Below are 16,465 nucleotides of genomic sequence, written 5' to 3' on the forward strand. Positions count from 1 at the left end.
GTTTTCTTTTCGTTTTTTTTGGTAACAGTTTCCCAGAATACGACGAAAACATGATAAACTTACATACATAGGCAAACTTAGAAGGAGAATGAATTAGAATCTGTAGAGTCTAAATAAAGAAGTACAACGTTACGATTTTAAAGGGAAGAGTTTGAGCCTCCAATGGAGACTTCGAATTGGAAACCATCTTTAATACCAGAAGAAGAAAGATCATTACCAAATCTTCTGGAGATGAAATAACCCAAATCAAAGTTAGCCCAATGGTTGATATACTTGAGACCAACCCCAGCAGAGGCCACTCCGTTATTTTTCTCAAGCAAGAGGTTTTCAGCGACGTTACCGACCAAACCAGTAGCGTATAATCTCAAAGGATTTGCTTCGTAACCTAAACCATCTTCAAGAGAAGCAACGTTGGTGGCAGATATTTTGTGAGGAGAATAGATGAATGAAGGAAGTTTAGCAAAGACGGTTAATCCCGATTTATAGAATTGAGAACCTCCATTGGTATTGACTGAATTTCTTGTGAAACCTCTAAAAGAGTTGAAACCACCTAAGTAGAAACGATCACTTATATGAATGTTGGAGAGGCTATTTTCATTTTTGGATGAGCCGGTTGAATATATGAGCCCAGCTTCATTGAAGAAATGGGTTGTAATTTTATTATCCCAGAATGATTTGAAAAAATTCAACCCGATATTTGATTTTAAGAATGCCGATTGGTTATTTGGATTTTCGTGTTCTTGATTGGAACTAATTTCGTTAGACAATAAAACTTTATAACCAAAGATTGGGAAATTATTGGTGATTTTATTGAGAGTGGTTAAATTACTTAAAACCAATTGATTTACAAATGACAGTTTCAAATAGTCACCTCCGAAAAATTTCAAGTCATCAGAAGCACCGTCTCCGATATCGTAAATTGTTCTTTTGGCTAAGGAGACACCATTCAATAAGGCAAAAGATTTGTTGGTATTGACATATTGTAATCCAATTAATCCACCAGTAGATTTTTCCATATTTTGTTGCCAGGCTTGATTATTTTGATTGGTATTGAATAAGTCAATGATGAATTTGAAAGATGGGTTGTTCAAGTTGGCAATAAACTTCCCATTTGATATCAAATGTTCATTAGGTTTATAAGGATTATAATTAACTCCAAAGTTGACCAATTCTGCATTTTCGTTGAAATTATTATTAAGATAATTCAAGTTAACATTTAAATTATCATCGTTATTGAAGGTGAAAAACCCTTCACCGGTATTCAAGTTAATGGCTTGTACATCAAATATAACCTTGGTAGGTATAGACTTTTCATTATTGTAAACTTTAACGTCGGATGGAATTTTGGAAGCATAATCCGAGTGTAATGATACTCCGATATTCTTAAACACATCGGTTTTAACCAATTTGGAATAGCTGGAATTGACATTGGTGATTAATTCCCCTAAAGTATAATCACTATTCTCAACAAGTGGTGATAGTAATTTCTTAAAGAAATCAGTTGAAAAAGTTTCTCCTCCAACAACTTCAACCGATGAAAGGTATATTGGTCTTGAAGACGATCTTTCCAAGATGTCCTCGGTGACTATTTTTGTTTGCAAGTCACTCACACTGAATGTATCTGATAACTTGGTCATCTTACCTTGTCCCTAGTATCAATTGAGCTACTTGGAGTTAATGTTTCAAACAAACCAAAGACCAATAGAAAAAAAGGTCAATTCATTGGAGGATTTTGTTTAGTGTGATTTCTCCTGGTGTACGGATGTAAATCTGGAATTGCTGCAATAATGTTACCTAATAGCCTAATCTAATTCTTATTTATAATTTATATATAAATCTAGAGTAAAGCTACTTCACTATGTAATCTACTATGAAGTAAATTAATTGGATCAAAGAAGGAGAAGCTATTTCCATCGAATTCACATATTCAGAATGGATTGGTGTCCCAGTCTTCATTGCCATGCTATATATAAACCTACAAAGGATTAGCTTCGGCTTCCTTCCTGGTAATATTATCGTTTATTCTTCACATTAGCGGATGTATGGAGTTTTACTCAGTTTACAAGAAGGTCCAATCAATATTGAAATCAATCTATAATTTATATGTGTATATTATATTCTAATTAGTCTAATAGTCAACGGTAGCACCGTCGTAGGCCAAGTCTAACAACTTCCAGGAGCATTCGACATTTTCCTTGTTGAAAATGGAGATGACGGTTTTAGCGATATCATCAAAACCTTCAGTTGCTAAACATAAGATGGTTGGACCGGCACCCGATAAGCAAATACCACATAAGCCGGGGTTGGAGTCTGGAGTGACACAGTTCAAGACCTCAACTAAGCCAGGAATCAAGGTCGCACGGTAAGGTTGATGAATTTTATCTTTCATGGCTTCGTAGATCAACTTGTTGTTTGGAGTTTCATGAGTTAAAGCAGTAGTCAATATGGCCAATCTTTGTAAGTTGAAAATAATGTCTGGTCTAGTATACGATTCAGGTAACACTGCTCTCGAGTCATCGGTTTTGACCTCGAATTTAGGTATTATGGCAACACACTTGATTTGCTTATTCCAATTGTACTGTAAATATTGACCAATTTTTTCAGGAGGAGGTCTGGTTTCGTACTTTTCCTTAGGAGTGGTTGACTTGGGTAAAATAGTTTCCAAAGGAACATTTTTATCTTGGGTTTCCTGTGGGGACAATTCATTCAAGTATGATCCGACAAATCCACCCAACATGGCAGCTGCTATATTATCTGGGTGTCTTTCAATCAATAAGCAATAATCAAGCATTCTTTCCTTAGATAACTTCAATTGGCCGATTTCATTCCCCAACATTATCCCCCCTACAATGGCTGCACCACTAGAACCCAAACCTCTACCTAATGGAATTGGATTAGTGACATGGATATGAGTCCCTGGTGGGAATTTGTTGATATTATTGCATCTCATTATATACAACGCAGTTTGAGTGACCAAGTTCTTACCCAGATCAAGTGGCACGTTCTCGGCACCGTCTCCTTCGTACTTTATTTTAGCGTTATATGGATCATCGGAGGTGTCTTTGGTTGGATCAACTTCCACCTTGATTTCCAAATAAAGGTTCAAACCGATCCCCAAAACATCAAAACCAGGTCCGATATTGGCCGAGGAGGCAGGAACTTTGATGCTGAATGGGTTTAAGGACATGCTCTAGTGTACTGTTGAAGTATTCCAGTCTTTATCTGTTGATGCCGTCGATTTTGAAAAATTCATCGAAGATTTTGTCCGTTTGAGTCATACGACCTAATATGTACGGGTGTTTTGAGGCCAATAAACCAAAGCACCAAAAGACTTTAGTTTTAATAAGTCAAGCAGAATAGTACTTGGAGTATATATGTCGATATAGAGCTTGGGAAAGAATTAGGACTCTGTTGCTATTATAAATATGAGTGTTGAAACGGAGAATTAATTTTAATATAGAAAATATATTTATTCATTAGTTTTCAAATGGTTAATTTTTAAAGTAAATCTTATAAAACTATATCATTTCCAGCCCTAATTATAATCTTTCTGATTGTCTCTCTTCATATGGTTCAGTTTATGAATAATGATTATTTCTTTTTCAATTCTCTGATCAGTTATTCATTTCAAAATCTGTTTCCAGACCAATTTATTTTATGATAATCTTTTCCTTCCTATGACTCTACAATCGTGTTGCAGTACACTACTAGTGTTCATATTCTTAATTCATTAATCGTAATCAATTTGCCTTATGCTTAATTATACATTTATCCTTTTAGTTGCAAATTATGTTTCTCATTCTGATATTTACTTAACATTTTCTAAATTACATGTTCACTTGACTTAATCTGTAAGTTTATTCTAAACTGTAAACTGCCACGATGTTAACATAATCAAAAAAAATGATTGCAAAAAATTTACATTAATGCTATAAATATATAAATAAGTTATTTAAACCATACAAGTGTCTCTCTTTTCCCAGAGGATTTCGGCAGGCACTTGGGGTAAGGTGACCATGGAGGTGTAGTCGACGTCAGGGACTTTGCCCAAAGGTCTGAGTTTCCATTTGATGTTGTAGACGTAGGTGGTCAAGATGGTTCCCAATTGACAGTAGGCAAAGTGTTCACCGATACAACGATGTCTACCAGCACCAAAGGGTAAGTAAGGGGAGCTGACCCCTTTTGAAATAGCACCAAACCCATAGTCGACGGTTTCGCCGGTCTCCATCAACATATCTAAATGGGTTTTTTCATCCCATCTGTGAGGATCGTAGTAGTCGGGGTTGGGGAACCATCTATCACTTGTCATGGCGTAACCGGGGGAGATGAGAACATAATGACCCCTTGGAACCATGTAGGTGGTATTTGGTACTAAGATGTTGTTGGTTACTTTCCGGAAAACCGAATGCAAAGGCATGTGCATTCTCAAGGTTTCTTTAATGACGTTATTGACCAAAGGCATGTTGTGAATATCATCATAGGTTAATTCATTGATTGAACTGATATTTTTGGACTCCATTGTTTTAGTGATCTCATTGAAAAGCTCGTCTTGCAACTTAGGCTTTTCAGCCAAGTGCAATAAGAACCAGGCAGAAGTAGCAGCAGAAGTATGCTGACCACCCATTAATACCCCAATTAACAAATTGGCAATTTCTTGATCGGTCATCTTAGTACCATCCTTATAAGTAGAGTTAACCATTAACGAGTCAATCAAGTCCCTAGAAGGATCTATGTCGCCAGTTTCTCTTCTTTTGTTGATTAATTCCATGTAAGTAGCCGATATTTTACGTTGGGCATTGTCTCTTCTCCAATAATGGGGGAGTGGTAAATTGGGGAAAACAAAATTAATTGGAGTAAATGCTTTATCTAAATCAACGTAAAGCTTAGCGAAAGAGCCGTCGAACTTAGCCCTGATTTCATCTCCCAATAAAGATCTTGATGCAGTGAAAATAGTTAACTCAGGTTGAGTAACCATCACATTAGCAACCCCACAAGTTTTCTTCTTCATATCAAAAGTAGAAGATTTGGTGAAATAATCCAAAATCTCTTTTCTTATCAATGGAACATACCTACGGAAACTATCAGTGGTCAAGACTGCTTTACAGAATTTCTTCTGTTCCATCAATCTTGAATTAGGACAGTCGTATAAAACACCTTTACCAAAAGCAGGAGTGGTCAAGTGCTTATAAGCTTCTTCAGCATTGACATCCGCCAATTTGGCATTCAATACAAACTCATGGCCCTTTGGTCCCAAGTAAACAGTCATGACTTTTCCCAACAACATAAATGAAAAAACATCACCATATTTCAAACGACAATCTTCAAAAAACTTATATGGTTGCATTCCGTATACGACGGCACTTCCGATCCAGGGAATCCAGTGGAAAACCAAGGGAGCCCTATCACGACGCAAACTATACAAAAACTGCCATACCAAGTTGTAGAAAAATGGAAATATCAAGACCAAAGATATCTGATACCCTGAACTAAGCGAACCAAACCATTCTTTGGCTTGAAGAATAAGATCAATTAAAGCCATAATGTGAAATACCAACTACAAAAAAGAAAAAAAGAAAAGCATAAATTCAAGATTTTCCGTCATAGTTATACCTTTTGTAAGCCTATACGACAACAACGAACTCAGCTGAACCTTGAATAACTGTTTTCCCCATAGTATGAGCTGAGGTTTTATACGATCTACGCATACATAACTGTTTTTTATAAAAAAATTCTTTTTTTTTTTTGTTTTGTTAGGCGAGTGAACGAAAAACCACACCATAATATTTTCAGCCATTTAACAAAACCCAATTTGTCACCACCTTATGCTTAAGTTTTCTTTATTGTGATCTTTGGCTACGGAGGACGCGAGAATAGCGAATAAATAAATAAAATTAAGTTATGAATAGGTTTTAAAAACAAACAAGAGTAGAGAACTTATTATATAAAAAAATGAAAACTTCTATAAACGATACTTAAATGGAGCAAGTATCTCTCTTTTCCCAAGCGATTTCGGCAGGTTCCATTGGTAAAGTAACCATTGAAGCATAATCGACTTCAGGTAATTTACCATTTGGTTTGAAGGACCATTTCAAATTGTAGACATAAGTAGTTAAAATAGTACCTAATTGACAGTAAGCAAATTGTTCACCAACACAACGGTGTCTACCACCACCAAAAGGTAAGTAAGGAGAGTTTACCCCTTTTGAAATGGCACCGAAACCATAATCAATGGTAGTACCATCATCTTTTTGTTGATCAGCATCAGGCTGATCCCATCTATGAGGATTAAAAGTTAAAGCTTGAGGGAACCATCTTTCACTAGTCATTGAATAACCAGGAGCAACCAAGACATGGTGACCTTTTGGAACAACGTAGTTAGTATTTGGAACCAATAAAGGATTCATGACTTTACGGAAAATAGAATGCAAAGGCATATGTAATCTTAAAGTTTCTCTGATGACGTTATTAACGTTGGGTAAACCAGATAAATCATCATAACTTAAATCATCTAAGGTAGTATTTGGACCTTTTGAGTTTAATAAATTGACAATATCTTGGTAAATTTCATCTTGTAAATCAGGTCTTTCGGCCAAATGTAATAAAAACCAAGCAGAAGTAGCAGCAGAAGTATGTTGACCACCCATCAAAACACCAATTAATAAGTTAGCAATTTCTTGATCGGTCATTTTGGTACCATCTTTATAAGTAGAACTAGTCATTAAGGTATCAATTAAATCACGATCAGGAACAATATCACCACAAGATCTTCTTTTATTAATTAATGACATATAAGTAGATGAGATCTTTCTTTGGGCTTCATCTCTTTTCTTATATTGAGGCAATGGTAAATTTGGAAAGACAAAATTGATTGGAGTAAAACCTTTATCTAAATCGGTATATAAATTAGCAAAAGAAGCATCAAATTTCTTTCTCATTTCGTCACCTAATAACGATCTCGAAGCAGTGAAAATGGTAATTTCTGGTTGAGTATGCATCACATTTGAAACCCCCTTGGAGTTTTCAGTTAATTTGAAATTTGGAGAGGTTTCGAAATAATTCAAAACTTCTTCTCTTATTTTAGGAACGTAAACTCTAAAAGAGTCTTTGGTTAAAGCTCCTTTGGAAAATTTTTTTTGTTCCATCAATTTTGCATTTGGACAATCATAAATAACCCCTTTCCCGAAAACTGGAGTAGTTAAGTGTTTATAAGCTTCTTCAGCACTAACGTCTGCCAATCTTGCGTTCAATACGAATTCATGACCTTTTGGTCCCAAATAAACCGTCATAACTTTACCTAATAACATGAATGCAAAGACATCACCATATTTTGAACGACAGCTTTCGAAAAACTCATATGGTTGCATACCATAAGGAACAGCACTACCAAACCAAGGAATCCAGTGGAAAACCATTGGAACTCTATCACGACGGAAACTGTAAAGTAATTGCCAGATTATATTGTAAAGAAAAGGAGCCAAAACAAGGATAGAAAGCTGAACAGTAAAGTTCAACTGACGGAACTCTTCATAAGCAGCAAGCCCATAGTCCTTTATGATTTCAACAGACATATTTACCTGAAAAGCTGTTTAATGAAACCAAATATTTCAGTTGATGTTTTTTTTTTCATCTCACTATGAACACCGTTTGGTGTTTGTTATACGAGTATACGATGAGCGATATGGTGTATGGGTGTTTTGTTGCTAATCTTGACCGGATCTCCCTTTCAACGACCGTAAGTCATAAAAATGTCGCTTATGGTCTTTCAATTGAAATGAAGAAGATGGACTGGCAGAGTAAACTGTAAAAGAAGATGATCCCGTTGATGGAAATAATAAGAGAGAGGTTTGAGCAATTAGCAGCCGAAATCGCTGTGTTCGACCTGTTTTTCACGTGAGTAACCGGACTTGATAAATTAAAAGAAACGAGAAGCAGAGTTGACCCAAAATAACCAACATCAAGGGCAGGATGTGTAGATGAGAGATATCATGTGAAATTGACAGTCAGGACGTGGAATGTTTTTCATTATTAAAAATATGTCGGTTGCAAAAAAAGTAACGCTGGTTGCAAAATAAAAAAAGGAAAAGATAAAAACAGAGAAAAAGATAGAAGACTAAGAAACGATAACAAGAAATTTCAAAAGAGGACAGATGCTAGTGCTATGGGGAATGTGATTGATGGAACATGAACAAATGCCGTTCGAGGCTTTAATATTGTATGCAATTAAGGGTACCCACGTAGACTTGAAAGTTTGAATATATATGATTTACGATTTTTGATACAATTTATACTAACCAAAGGATTTTAGAGTTACTTTATTTACTGGTATTCACAAACAATTACTCGATCTTTCCTGATTTTTCGGGGACTCGAACTCTTTGCAGTTATTTATTTACTAAGTTTTATCGGAAGAACTTCGATTAAAATAACATGGACGGGAGAATATGCAACTATAAACTACAGAGGAATAGCAATATTGTCAATAGTTGCCATTGCATATACAAGCGGCTCGATACAGTAGGGTGAAATAAGAAAAGGTGTATGGACATACTGCTGGCATCTTACAGCTTATCATCTAGTAATTATACGCAGAAATTTTTATTAGTGCAAAAACTATAAACAGAATTAATAAATATATAGAACTTTTCATTATCGTAAGACTACTCATTAAGTAGATGATCATCAATTTGGATACCCATTGCTTTAGCTTTATTAATTAAGTCTTGATGATCTTGTTTCATTTTTTCATTTTTCAATTCTAAGAATTTAATATATTCGATTGATTTAGCTAAAATTGTACCTTTATTTAATTTTCTAGCCGGTTCTAAACCTTCTAAGTCATCGCTTGAATCGGATTGGGGATTTAAATCATAAATATATTCATCCTCATCTTCTGAATTATGACTACCTAAACGTTGTTTACGTTTGGCCACGATTCTTAAAGTTGGAACCGAATTTTGTAAAGCGGTAAATTTATCATTGATTTTATTTCTATATCGTTGTTCAATTACGTTATGGGCGGATTTCACTCTTGGTCTGGAAGTAATGTTTGATCCAACTGCGGCTGCTGCATCCATTGCTTCTTTGGTCAATTGATCATGAGTGATTTTCATCGTCTTTGGCGAAGCTTCTTTTTCATCATCCAGGGGATCTTTATTATTAAAGTTTACATTATAAACATCAAACTGATTTTCTGGTAATACAAACGACGGGGATAAAATGATTGGTGATTCTGAGTTTTGATCAGGATTTTCACTTTGAAGTTGGTCTTGATTTGGATTTTGTTTATTTGCCTGTATTAGCCCAAAATCAAAATCTACTGGGAATGGCTCTTGTTTTATTGTCTGTGCTGGTGCTGAAGGAACTGATGATGGTTGGGGGGAATTCGATTGACTTTGGTTCTGACTGGGGATCTGTGATTGGCTATAAAAATCGCCCGATGGATTATTAGCATTATTTTTATCAAATAACGATGTTAAAAAGGCATTATAGTCGTTTATCCTGAACGACATGGTTTAACTATCCATAAAGTGGTGAGATCTCTTAAATTTTTAATACTATTATTATTATTATTATTATTTTTCGATAATCTTTTGATTCTTGATATCACCAGTTGATATATGTCTAAGGTCTATTTGCTGATTGAAAAAAAAAAATGATATCTCTTTTAAAAAAATCATTTAACCAACCTTTAAACGAACCTCACTACATTTCCTTAGCTTTTTCTACTTTTAGCTCACCCCACCGATGGTCTTCCCTTGACAAACACTCTTTGAAACGGTGTTTTTGTTTTGCATGAACATTTCTTTTCTTTCCACCTCAATTTCTGGAAAAATCACTCCACTAATTCAGTGGGTTGCATAACTACAATACAATTCCACCCACTGGATATTCTACGCTCACGCTCACATGCTTTCGCGTGTTATTACTACTCTTTGACCCTAATACCCTGGCATGTAATCTTGGGCTTTGCTCAATTCGCTTACCAGCTTTGTATGTTTCGTTGCATCCGTTGCGTTTTGCTTTTTCATTTGAGTGCAAATCGTATGATTTTCAGCTTTTTTTTGTTGCCTTTGTTTTTGCAATCTTTTGTTGTTTGTTGTTTGCGGGTTGGATGTGACGTTTTGCGGGTTGCGCCTGACGTTTTTGCATGTTGCAATATTGCAGATTGACCCGGGTTTGCGGGTTACCGTTTGCAGGTTATACATTACCATTTGCAGGTTCTATTTTGCAGGTTACCGGTTACAGGTTACCGGTTAGGTTATTTATCCAGTATTAGCTGTTCAACGAGATGAGCTCTTCCCACCAGCAAACATGTCGGACTTACATGACTTGTGCAAGTTTGGCTCGAGGCCAGTCAAGAGGGAGTACGTGGACCAGTTGAAGCACTACCTTAAGGCCGGGATTCCCTCCACGTATACGGTGGAACAGGCCTATAAGTACACCAACAATATTGAAGACGATGAAGAGTCATCCAATACCACCCCCTTGCATTTGATTGCATCCTTCATGCCTGGAGATGCCAGTTCGGAGGAGTTGGAGGTTATAGATGAAATGGTGACCATATTGTTTGAGTACGGTGCGGGATGGTGTTTCACCGACATTAATAATGAAACGCCAGGATGTATTTTGATTAGAAGAAACTTGAAAAACACTCCCATTTATCAGCAAATCGTTGATGCCGGGGTCAGAGCAGAGTTGTTATTGAGAAAGGTCAGTGAGTTTGACATGGAGGTGATTGAGGATACCGATGATTTAAACCATGAACAATTTCTGTCGGTGAAGATCGAAGAAGATGAAAAAAAAGATGATGAAGATGAAAAAAAAGATGATGAAGATGAAAAAAAAGATGATGAAGATGAAAAAAAAGAAGAAGAAGATGAAGAAACAGAAGAAAAAGAACAAGATGTAAAAGTGAATGATCCCTCTGACCCAGCTTACAATCAAGCAGCTTACCTTGAAACCAAACTCGAATACCGCGATGACGCTCTCATAACAAAAGACGCTAAAGACGGGGTCATGATGTCCTGGGAAACTAATCTCATGCAGAAAGGATGTGACACGCTTTTCCAAAAAGGCTCCTACATAGAGCCAAATGAACTCGACTCCGAAATCAACGTCTTAAATATCGGGTTTGGGATGGGGATCATTGATTCGATGATTCAAAAGGAAAAGCCAACAAAACACTACATCTGTGAAGCCCATCCTGATGTCTTGGCCAAATTGAAAAGAGACGGTTGGTACGAAAAACCAAACGTGGTTATATTGGAAGGTAGATGGCAAGATAAACTATCTGACTTATTAAGTAGTGGCTCCATTTTTTTCAATGGTATTTATTATGACACTTATTCAGAACATTATCAAGATATGTTGGAGCTTTTCGATTGTATCGTTGGTTTGTTAAAACCCCATGGGGTTTTCTCCTTCTTTAATGGTTTGGGTGCTGATAGACAAGTCATTTACGAAGTTTATAAGAAATTGGTGGAATTGGATTTATCCAATTATGGCTTAAATTGTAAATTCACCGAAGTTAACGTTCCTGACTCTCAGTTAAAAGAATCCTCAGATAAAAGTGTCTGGGATGACGTGAAAAGATCCTACTGGTCCTGTCCTATCTACTACCATCCGGAAGTTAAATTCATCGACTACTAAAAGGACATTAATTCAATTACTAAATGGACACAACTTCATCTATTACTAAAAGGACATTAATTCAATTACTAAATAGAAACAACTTCCTCGATTACTAAATAGACATAAATCCAGATCACCAATTAATAATTGCAGCCAATTTGTAGATTTTTTGCCAGCGGGCGTGTCCCCGGTTCAAAAAAAGAGCGGCCAAAAAAAAAAAAAGAATAGAGAAAGCGCTATAAAATTACTTGAATCAATCTCTCTAGATCCAATTAACGAGTGAAATACTTTGATTTAGACTTATAGAACTATCGGGGAATGTTGAGAAATACAGGTGTGAGATTACTGAGCGGTTTCAAGAGATCATACGCTAGCTCTGCATCAACAGTTCAACTTGCAAATCCAAATGTGCAATTAACTACCTTGAATAATGGATTACGTATAGTGACCGACTCAACTCCGGGCCACTTCAGTGCTTTGGGTGCTTACGTAGACGCGGGATCCAGATATGAAAAGGCCAGCAAACCAGGGTTGTCCCACATTTTCGATAGACTTGCATGGAAATCAACTGAAAATCATTCTGGTTTGGAAATGATGGAAAATTTGTCAAAATTAGGTGGGAACTATATGTGTTCAGCTCAAAGAGAATCAATGTTATACCAAGCTTCTGTATTCAATAAAGATGTTGATAAAATGTTTAATTGCATCTCAGAAACAATCAGAATGCCAAAAATTACCGATCAAGAACTTATTGAAACTTTACAAACCGCAGAATATGAAGCAAGTGAAATTGCCTTGAAACATGATATGTTTTTACCAGAAGTCTTGCATTCGGCAGCTTATCAAAATAATACTTTAGGTTTGCCACTTTTCTGCCCGCCAGAAAGAATACCTTCAATTTCTAAAAAAGAAATCTTAGATTATCATAAGACTTTTTATCAACCTCAAAATACCGTTATTGCAATGGTTGGGGTACCTCATGAACATGCTTTAAAGTTAGCTCAATCTGAATTAGGTGATTGGAAATCTTTAACAAATAAACGCCCTGATTTAGGTACTATAGAATACACTGGTGGTGAAATTTCATTACCTTATCAACCACCAGTTTATGCTAACTTACCTGAGTTATATCATATGCAAATTGGATTTGAAACAACTGGTTTATTGGATGACGATTTATTTGCTTTGGCTACTTTACAAAAATTATTAGGTGGGGGTTCTTCCTTTTCTGCTGGTGGTCCAGGTAAAGGTATGTTTTCAAGATTATATACAAGAGTTTTAAATCAATACGCTTTTGTTGAAAATTGTATGAGTTTCAATCATTCTTATATAAATTCAGGTATTTTTGGTATTACCATAAGTTGTTCTCCAAATGCTGCTCATGTAATGTCACAAATTATTGCATTTGAATTATCAAAATTATTAGAAAAAGATGTTTCAAAAGGTGGGTTAAGTGAAAAAGAAGTTAAAAGAGCTAAGAATCAATTAATAAGTTCTCTTTTAATGAATGTTGAAAGTAAATTGGCTGCTTTAGAAGATTTAGGTCGTCAAATTCAATGTCAAGGTAAATTAACTACAGTTGATGAAATGATTTCAAAAATTGAAAATTTATCAGTAGATGATTTAAGAAACGTAGCCGAGAAAGTCTTATCCGGTAATGTGGTTACTAATGGTGTCAGCTCTGGTAAACCTTCAATCGTCATGCAAGGTGATAGAGCTGCTTTCGGTGACGTTGAATTCGTTTTACAGTATTTCGGCTTAGGAAAATTCGATGGCCCTCCTTTAACCCAACCAAGAGATTTCTCAAACATTACAAAACCAAAAAAATTCGGTAAATGGTTTTAATGTTAATAATTTCTTCTTTCAACCCTCTCTTCAAGAACCGTTCTATGCGTTCATTTGCTGTACATATTTTAGTATTTTGTCCAAAATGTATATATTATTTAAAACAAAATATATAGAGATTTCTTTAGAACTTAAACTGTTGGCTTATGTTCTTTAATCTCGTTCGTTAGTTTATTCCGAATTTCATTCGATAAATTCAAAGATATGGAATAAAAATTTCACTCCCCAGCTTAGCTTAAAAGGGGTTCAAGTTCATGGGAAACTTTGTTTGATCTATGCTTTCTTCTTTTGTTGGAAAACCTACAGTATTCTTGTTAGTCGATGTAACAACTTTTTAAATTTCATAAAGTATCTGACATACCAATTTCTAACCTGAGTTTCAGACAATCTCGTTTTTTCAATCAAATATTTTAAAGAATTTTCATCAACATAAGGATGCTTTTTATTACGGCCATACCACTCATTCAATATCAGCACTTGATGATCCTGGAGGCGATTGGTCTTGGGTCCTTTAGATATATCACTCTGTGTCAACACTTCGAATGAAATTTTTTTGTCAGATGCATCTGATATCTTATTTGCTTCTTCTACTACAGTTTGGGCTTGAAGTGTTCTTGGAGTTCGGTCAAAGATTATTCGAATTCTCTGTCTCTCTTCAATCATGAGTATCAAAAGATTGGACAACTTATTTATTTTTGCAAGTAAAGCTTGTTCGGACTCACTCAATTGAATGTTATAATCTAAAAGTAAACGAACAACAAGACAGTCACCAGTGAGATCTTTTTGCATGGATTCAGGTTGGAAATCAGGCAAGGTACATACATTTGTGATATGTATTTTTAGGTGAGTCAAAATCCCATTCAATTGGCATAAGCGAGATTCGATGTCTTGTTTAGGTTGATAGTTATCAACTTTCATAGCTCAAGTAATAATATGAACTTTATGGATTTGGGGGTATAAATCATAGGATCAAAATCAGCATTTTATACCTGATCAGGGGAGTGAAAAGTACCACACGGAGTGCATTTAGCTGCAATATCTAACTTGCAAATTGTATTACCTGTTTTACATGTTAACTTTATATCAATAAAAACAGGTAAATTAAAAAAAAGTTTGACTACAACACTGAAACATATCCTATTCAAAGCTTTTTGTAGCATGATAAATGACTCTTGATAAAAGGGGCGAGTTAATGGTGTTGCCATTATGTTTATGTCTAATGTAGAAATAATAGGTAATAATACTAACCTACGTCTTCCTGGTAAAGTTTTTGGAGAAATGGGTCGTGCATGTGAAAGGAAACTTCCTTAACCTCAGCAAAGTTAAATTAAGATAACTGGGATTGAATAAAACTTCTTTTTTATAAAGCAATTTCATTCCACATCAATTAAAGACTAAAGTGATCATTATATTTGTTTCAACATAAACAATGGTTTTGAATTCATTGAGCAAATTGAAGTTAAAAAAGACCAATAGCGAGGAAGGCAAGGAGGATGAACCTGTAACGAGCCAATCAACTGATGACGTGGACGAAATTGATTCAGAAAATCAATCGATTCTTTTGGGTATTATCTCTCAATTGAGGCCTGGGTGTGACCTCACGAAGATCACCCTCCCAACATTCATTTTAGAAAAAAAATCCATGTTGGAAAGAATAACTAATGCTTTCTTCACTCCTCAAATACTTTTGGAAGCAAATGATACCGAAGATGATGTTGAAAGATTTTTGCTTATAGTTAAATGGTATTTGTCATGTTGGCACATTGCTCCTAAGGCTGTGAAGAAGCCTTTGAACCCTATATTAGGGGAGGTATTTGGTTGCTACTGGGATGACTTACCTGGTGGCAACACCTCTTATTACTTGTCCGAACAAACTTCACATCATCCACCTGAATCATCCTACTTCTATATTGTTCCGGAAAAAAAGATTACTGCAGATGGTGTAATTATCCCTAGATCTAAATTTTTAGGAAATTCATCAGCTGCAATGATGGAGGGTCTCGCATGTCTCACGTTAGGAGAAAGGAATAACGAAAAATACACTATGACACAACCAAACATGTATTGTAGAGGTATACTATTTGGGAAATTACGCTATGAATTGGGTGATCACATGATCATTAAATGTGAGGACACTGGTCTTGAAGCTGATATTGAATTCAAAACTAAAGGCTTCATAGGTGGTAACTATGACGCTATTGAGGGTACAATTTTTAATTCAAAAACCTCGGAACAATTATATACCATATCTGGGAAATGGAATGAAGTTATGGAAATTGAAGGTAAAGATACCAAAAAGTCTACTTTTTATGATACGTCGAAAGCTGTCATATATAAGCCAAAAGTAAAACTGTTGGAGAAGCAAGACCATTTTGAATCTAGAAAGTTATGGCATAAGACCATAACTGCTTTGGATGAGCGTGACCATGAAGCTGCTACAGAAGAGAAATTTAAAGTAGAAGAAGAACAAAGAATTAGAGCAAAGGAGAGACTCGAAAAAGGCGAGGAGTTCAAACCTAAGCTATTCAAAGCATCGGGACAAAAGGCAATACCCTTCGTTGTTAAGGAAGATTTTGACCTCGATGACAGTCCTGAAACAAACACAGAAAAGCTTCTTTCCCTTTTTCCACTCAAGTAACTTCAATACGGATTCTGGATTACCTGGTGCTCTATTTGACCTTAGACTTGCTTGATTTTACTTCGTTTTTATGGAAAGTTTTTTTGTGGCTTATAGTTGATTTGACATTTGTTAATCTCCTTAAATTTTTTTACAATACTATTCGTCTTCATTGTGAAAGACTTGTTAGTTAGATATATATATTTGTATTTTCTTTTTAATTCTAAACATTTAATTAATAGGTTTATATATTATTTATAAGCTAGTGAATCTTTTGTGGTAAAACCTGCATGTAAGAAAGACAGCGTGGATTTCTCAAAATATTTGACATTGAAATCAGACTAAATCAACCTCTTGGTATGTTTTGAACTA

The 16,465-nt window shown here is 35.4% G+C and overlaps 8 protein-coding genes across 8 annotated transcripts; 3 read left to right on the plus strand and 5 right to left on the minus strand.

Moving 5' to 3' along the window:
* Nucleotides 1-72: 72 nt before the first annotated feature.
* Nucleotides 73-3,187, minus strand: THR1 (homoserine kinase; the record flags this gene model as incomplete). The annotated part of the gene is made up of 2 exons (XM_020219531.1): nucleotides 73-1,649; nucleotides 2,141-3,187. 2 exons carry the CDS (start codon nucleotides 3,185-3,187, stop codon nucleotides 138-140), a joined length of 2,559 nt encoding a protein of 852 aa, XP_020074333.1. The 3' UTR covers nucleotides 73-137.
* A 691-nt stretch (nucleotides 3,188-3,878) lies between these two features.
* Nucleotides 3,879-5,669, minus strand: ERG11 (sterol 14-demethylase). The gene has a single exon (XM_020221888.1). The coding sequence runs from the start codon at nucleotides 5,537-5,539 to the stop codon at nucleotides 3,953-3,955; it is 1,587 nt and encodes a 528-aa protein (XP_020074334.1). The 5' UTR covers nucleotides 5,540-5,669; the 3' UTR covers nucleotides 3,879-3,952.
* Nucleotides 5,670-5,972: 303 nt separating this feature from the next.
* HYPBUDRAFT_150637 (cytochrome P450) lies at nucleotides 5,973-7,568 on the minus strand (the record flags this gene model as incomplete). Its single annotated transcript, XM_020220290.1, has 1 exon — nucleotides 5,973-7,568. One exon carries the CDS (start codon nucleotides 7,566-7,568, stop codon nucleotides 5,973-5,975), a length of 1,596 nt encoding a protein of 531 aa, XP_020074335.1.
* A 1,089-nt stretch (nucleotides 7,569-8,657) lies between these two features.
* On the minus strand, nucleotides 8,658-9,509 carry HMS1 (Hms1p; the record flags this gene model as incomplete). Its single annotated transcript, XM_020223718.1, has 1 exon — nucleotides 8,658-9,509. One exon carries the CDS (start codon nucleotides 9,507-9,509, stop codon nucleotides 8,658-8,660), a length of 852 nt encoding a protein of 283 aa, XP_020074336.1.
* Nucleotides 9,510-10,311: 802 nt separating this feature from the next.
* On the plus strand, nucleotides 10,312-11,649 carry RMT2 (protein-arginine N5-methyltransferase; the record flags this gene model as incomplete). The annotated part of the gene is made up of 1 exon (XM_020220291.1): nucleotides 10,312-11,649. One exon carries the CDS (start codon nucleotides 10,312-10,314, stop codon nucleotides 11,647-11,649), a length of 1,338 nt encoding a protein of 445 aa, XP_020074337.1.
* Nucleotides 11,650-11,949: 300 nt separating this feature from the next.
* MAS2 (mitochondrial-processing protease subunit alpha) lies at nucleotides 11,950-13,476 on the plus strand (the record flags this gene model as incomplete). The annotated part of the gene is made up of 1 exon (XM_020219043.1): nucleotides 11,950-13,476. The coding sequence occupies one exon, from the start codon at nucleotides 11,950-11,952 to the stop codon at nucleotides 13,474-13,476; it is 1,527 nt and encodes a 508-aa protein (XP_020074338.1).
* Nucleotides 13,477-13,689: 213 nt separating this feature from the next.
* On the minus strand, nucleotides 13,690-14,588 carry MTLA1 (Mtla1p). The gene is made up of 2 exons (XM_020219532.1): nucleotides 13,838-14,588; nucleotides 13,690-13,776 (listed from the first exon to the last, which is right to left on the minus strand). Exons 1-2 carry the CDS (start codon nucleotides 14,392-14,394, stop codon nucleotides 13,707-13,709), a joined length of 627 nt encoding a protein of 208 aa, XP_020074339.1. The 5' UTR covers nucleotides 14,395-14,588; the 3' UTR covers nucleotides 13,690-13,706.
* A 151-nt stretch (nucleotides 14,589-14,739) lies between these two features.
* Nucleotides 14,740-16,280, plus strand: OBPA (oxysterol-binding protein related protein). The gene has a single exon (XM_020221889.1). It carries the CDS (start codon nucleotides 14,906-14,908, stop codon nucleotides 16,112-16,114), a length of 1,209 nt encoding a protein of 402 aa, XP_020074340.1. The 5' UTR covers nucleotides 14,740-14,905; the 3' UTR covers nucleotides 16,115-16,280.
* Nucleotides 16,281-16,465: the final 185 nt, after the last annotated feature.

This window comes from Hyphopichia burtonii (assembly GCF_001661395.1).
Source record: "Hyphopichia burtonii NRRL Y-1933 unplaced genomic scaffold HYPBUscaffold_8, whole genome shotgun sequence".
Taxonomy (NCBI): domain Eukaryota; kingdom Fungi; phylum Ascomycota; class Pichiomycetes; order Serinales; family Debaryomycetaceae; genus Hyphopichia; species Hyphopichia burtonii.

Bases quoted from the DNA above. Each gene is read 5' to 3' on its own strand.
- ERG11 (XM_020221888.1), bottom strand. From the start codon at position 5,539: ATGGCTTTAATTGATCTTATTCTTCAAGCCAAAGAATGGTTTGGTTCG.
- MTLA1 (XM_020219532.1), bottom strand. From the start codon at position 14,394: ATGAAAGTTGATAACTATCAACCTAAACAAGACATCGAATCTCGCTTA. The intron at 13,777-13,837 runs GTATGTCAGATA...AGAATACTGTAG, and splicing joins GAAACTCAGGTTAGAAATTG to GTTTTCCAACAAAAGAAGAA.
- OBPA (XM_020221889.1), top strand. From the start codon at position 14,906: ATGGTTTTGAATTCATTGAGCAAATTGAAGTTAAAAAAGACCAATAGC.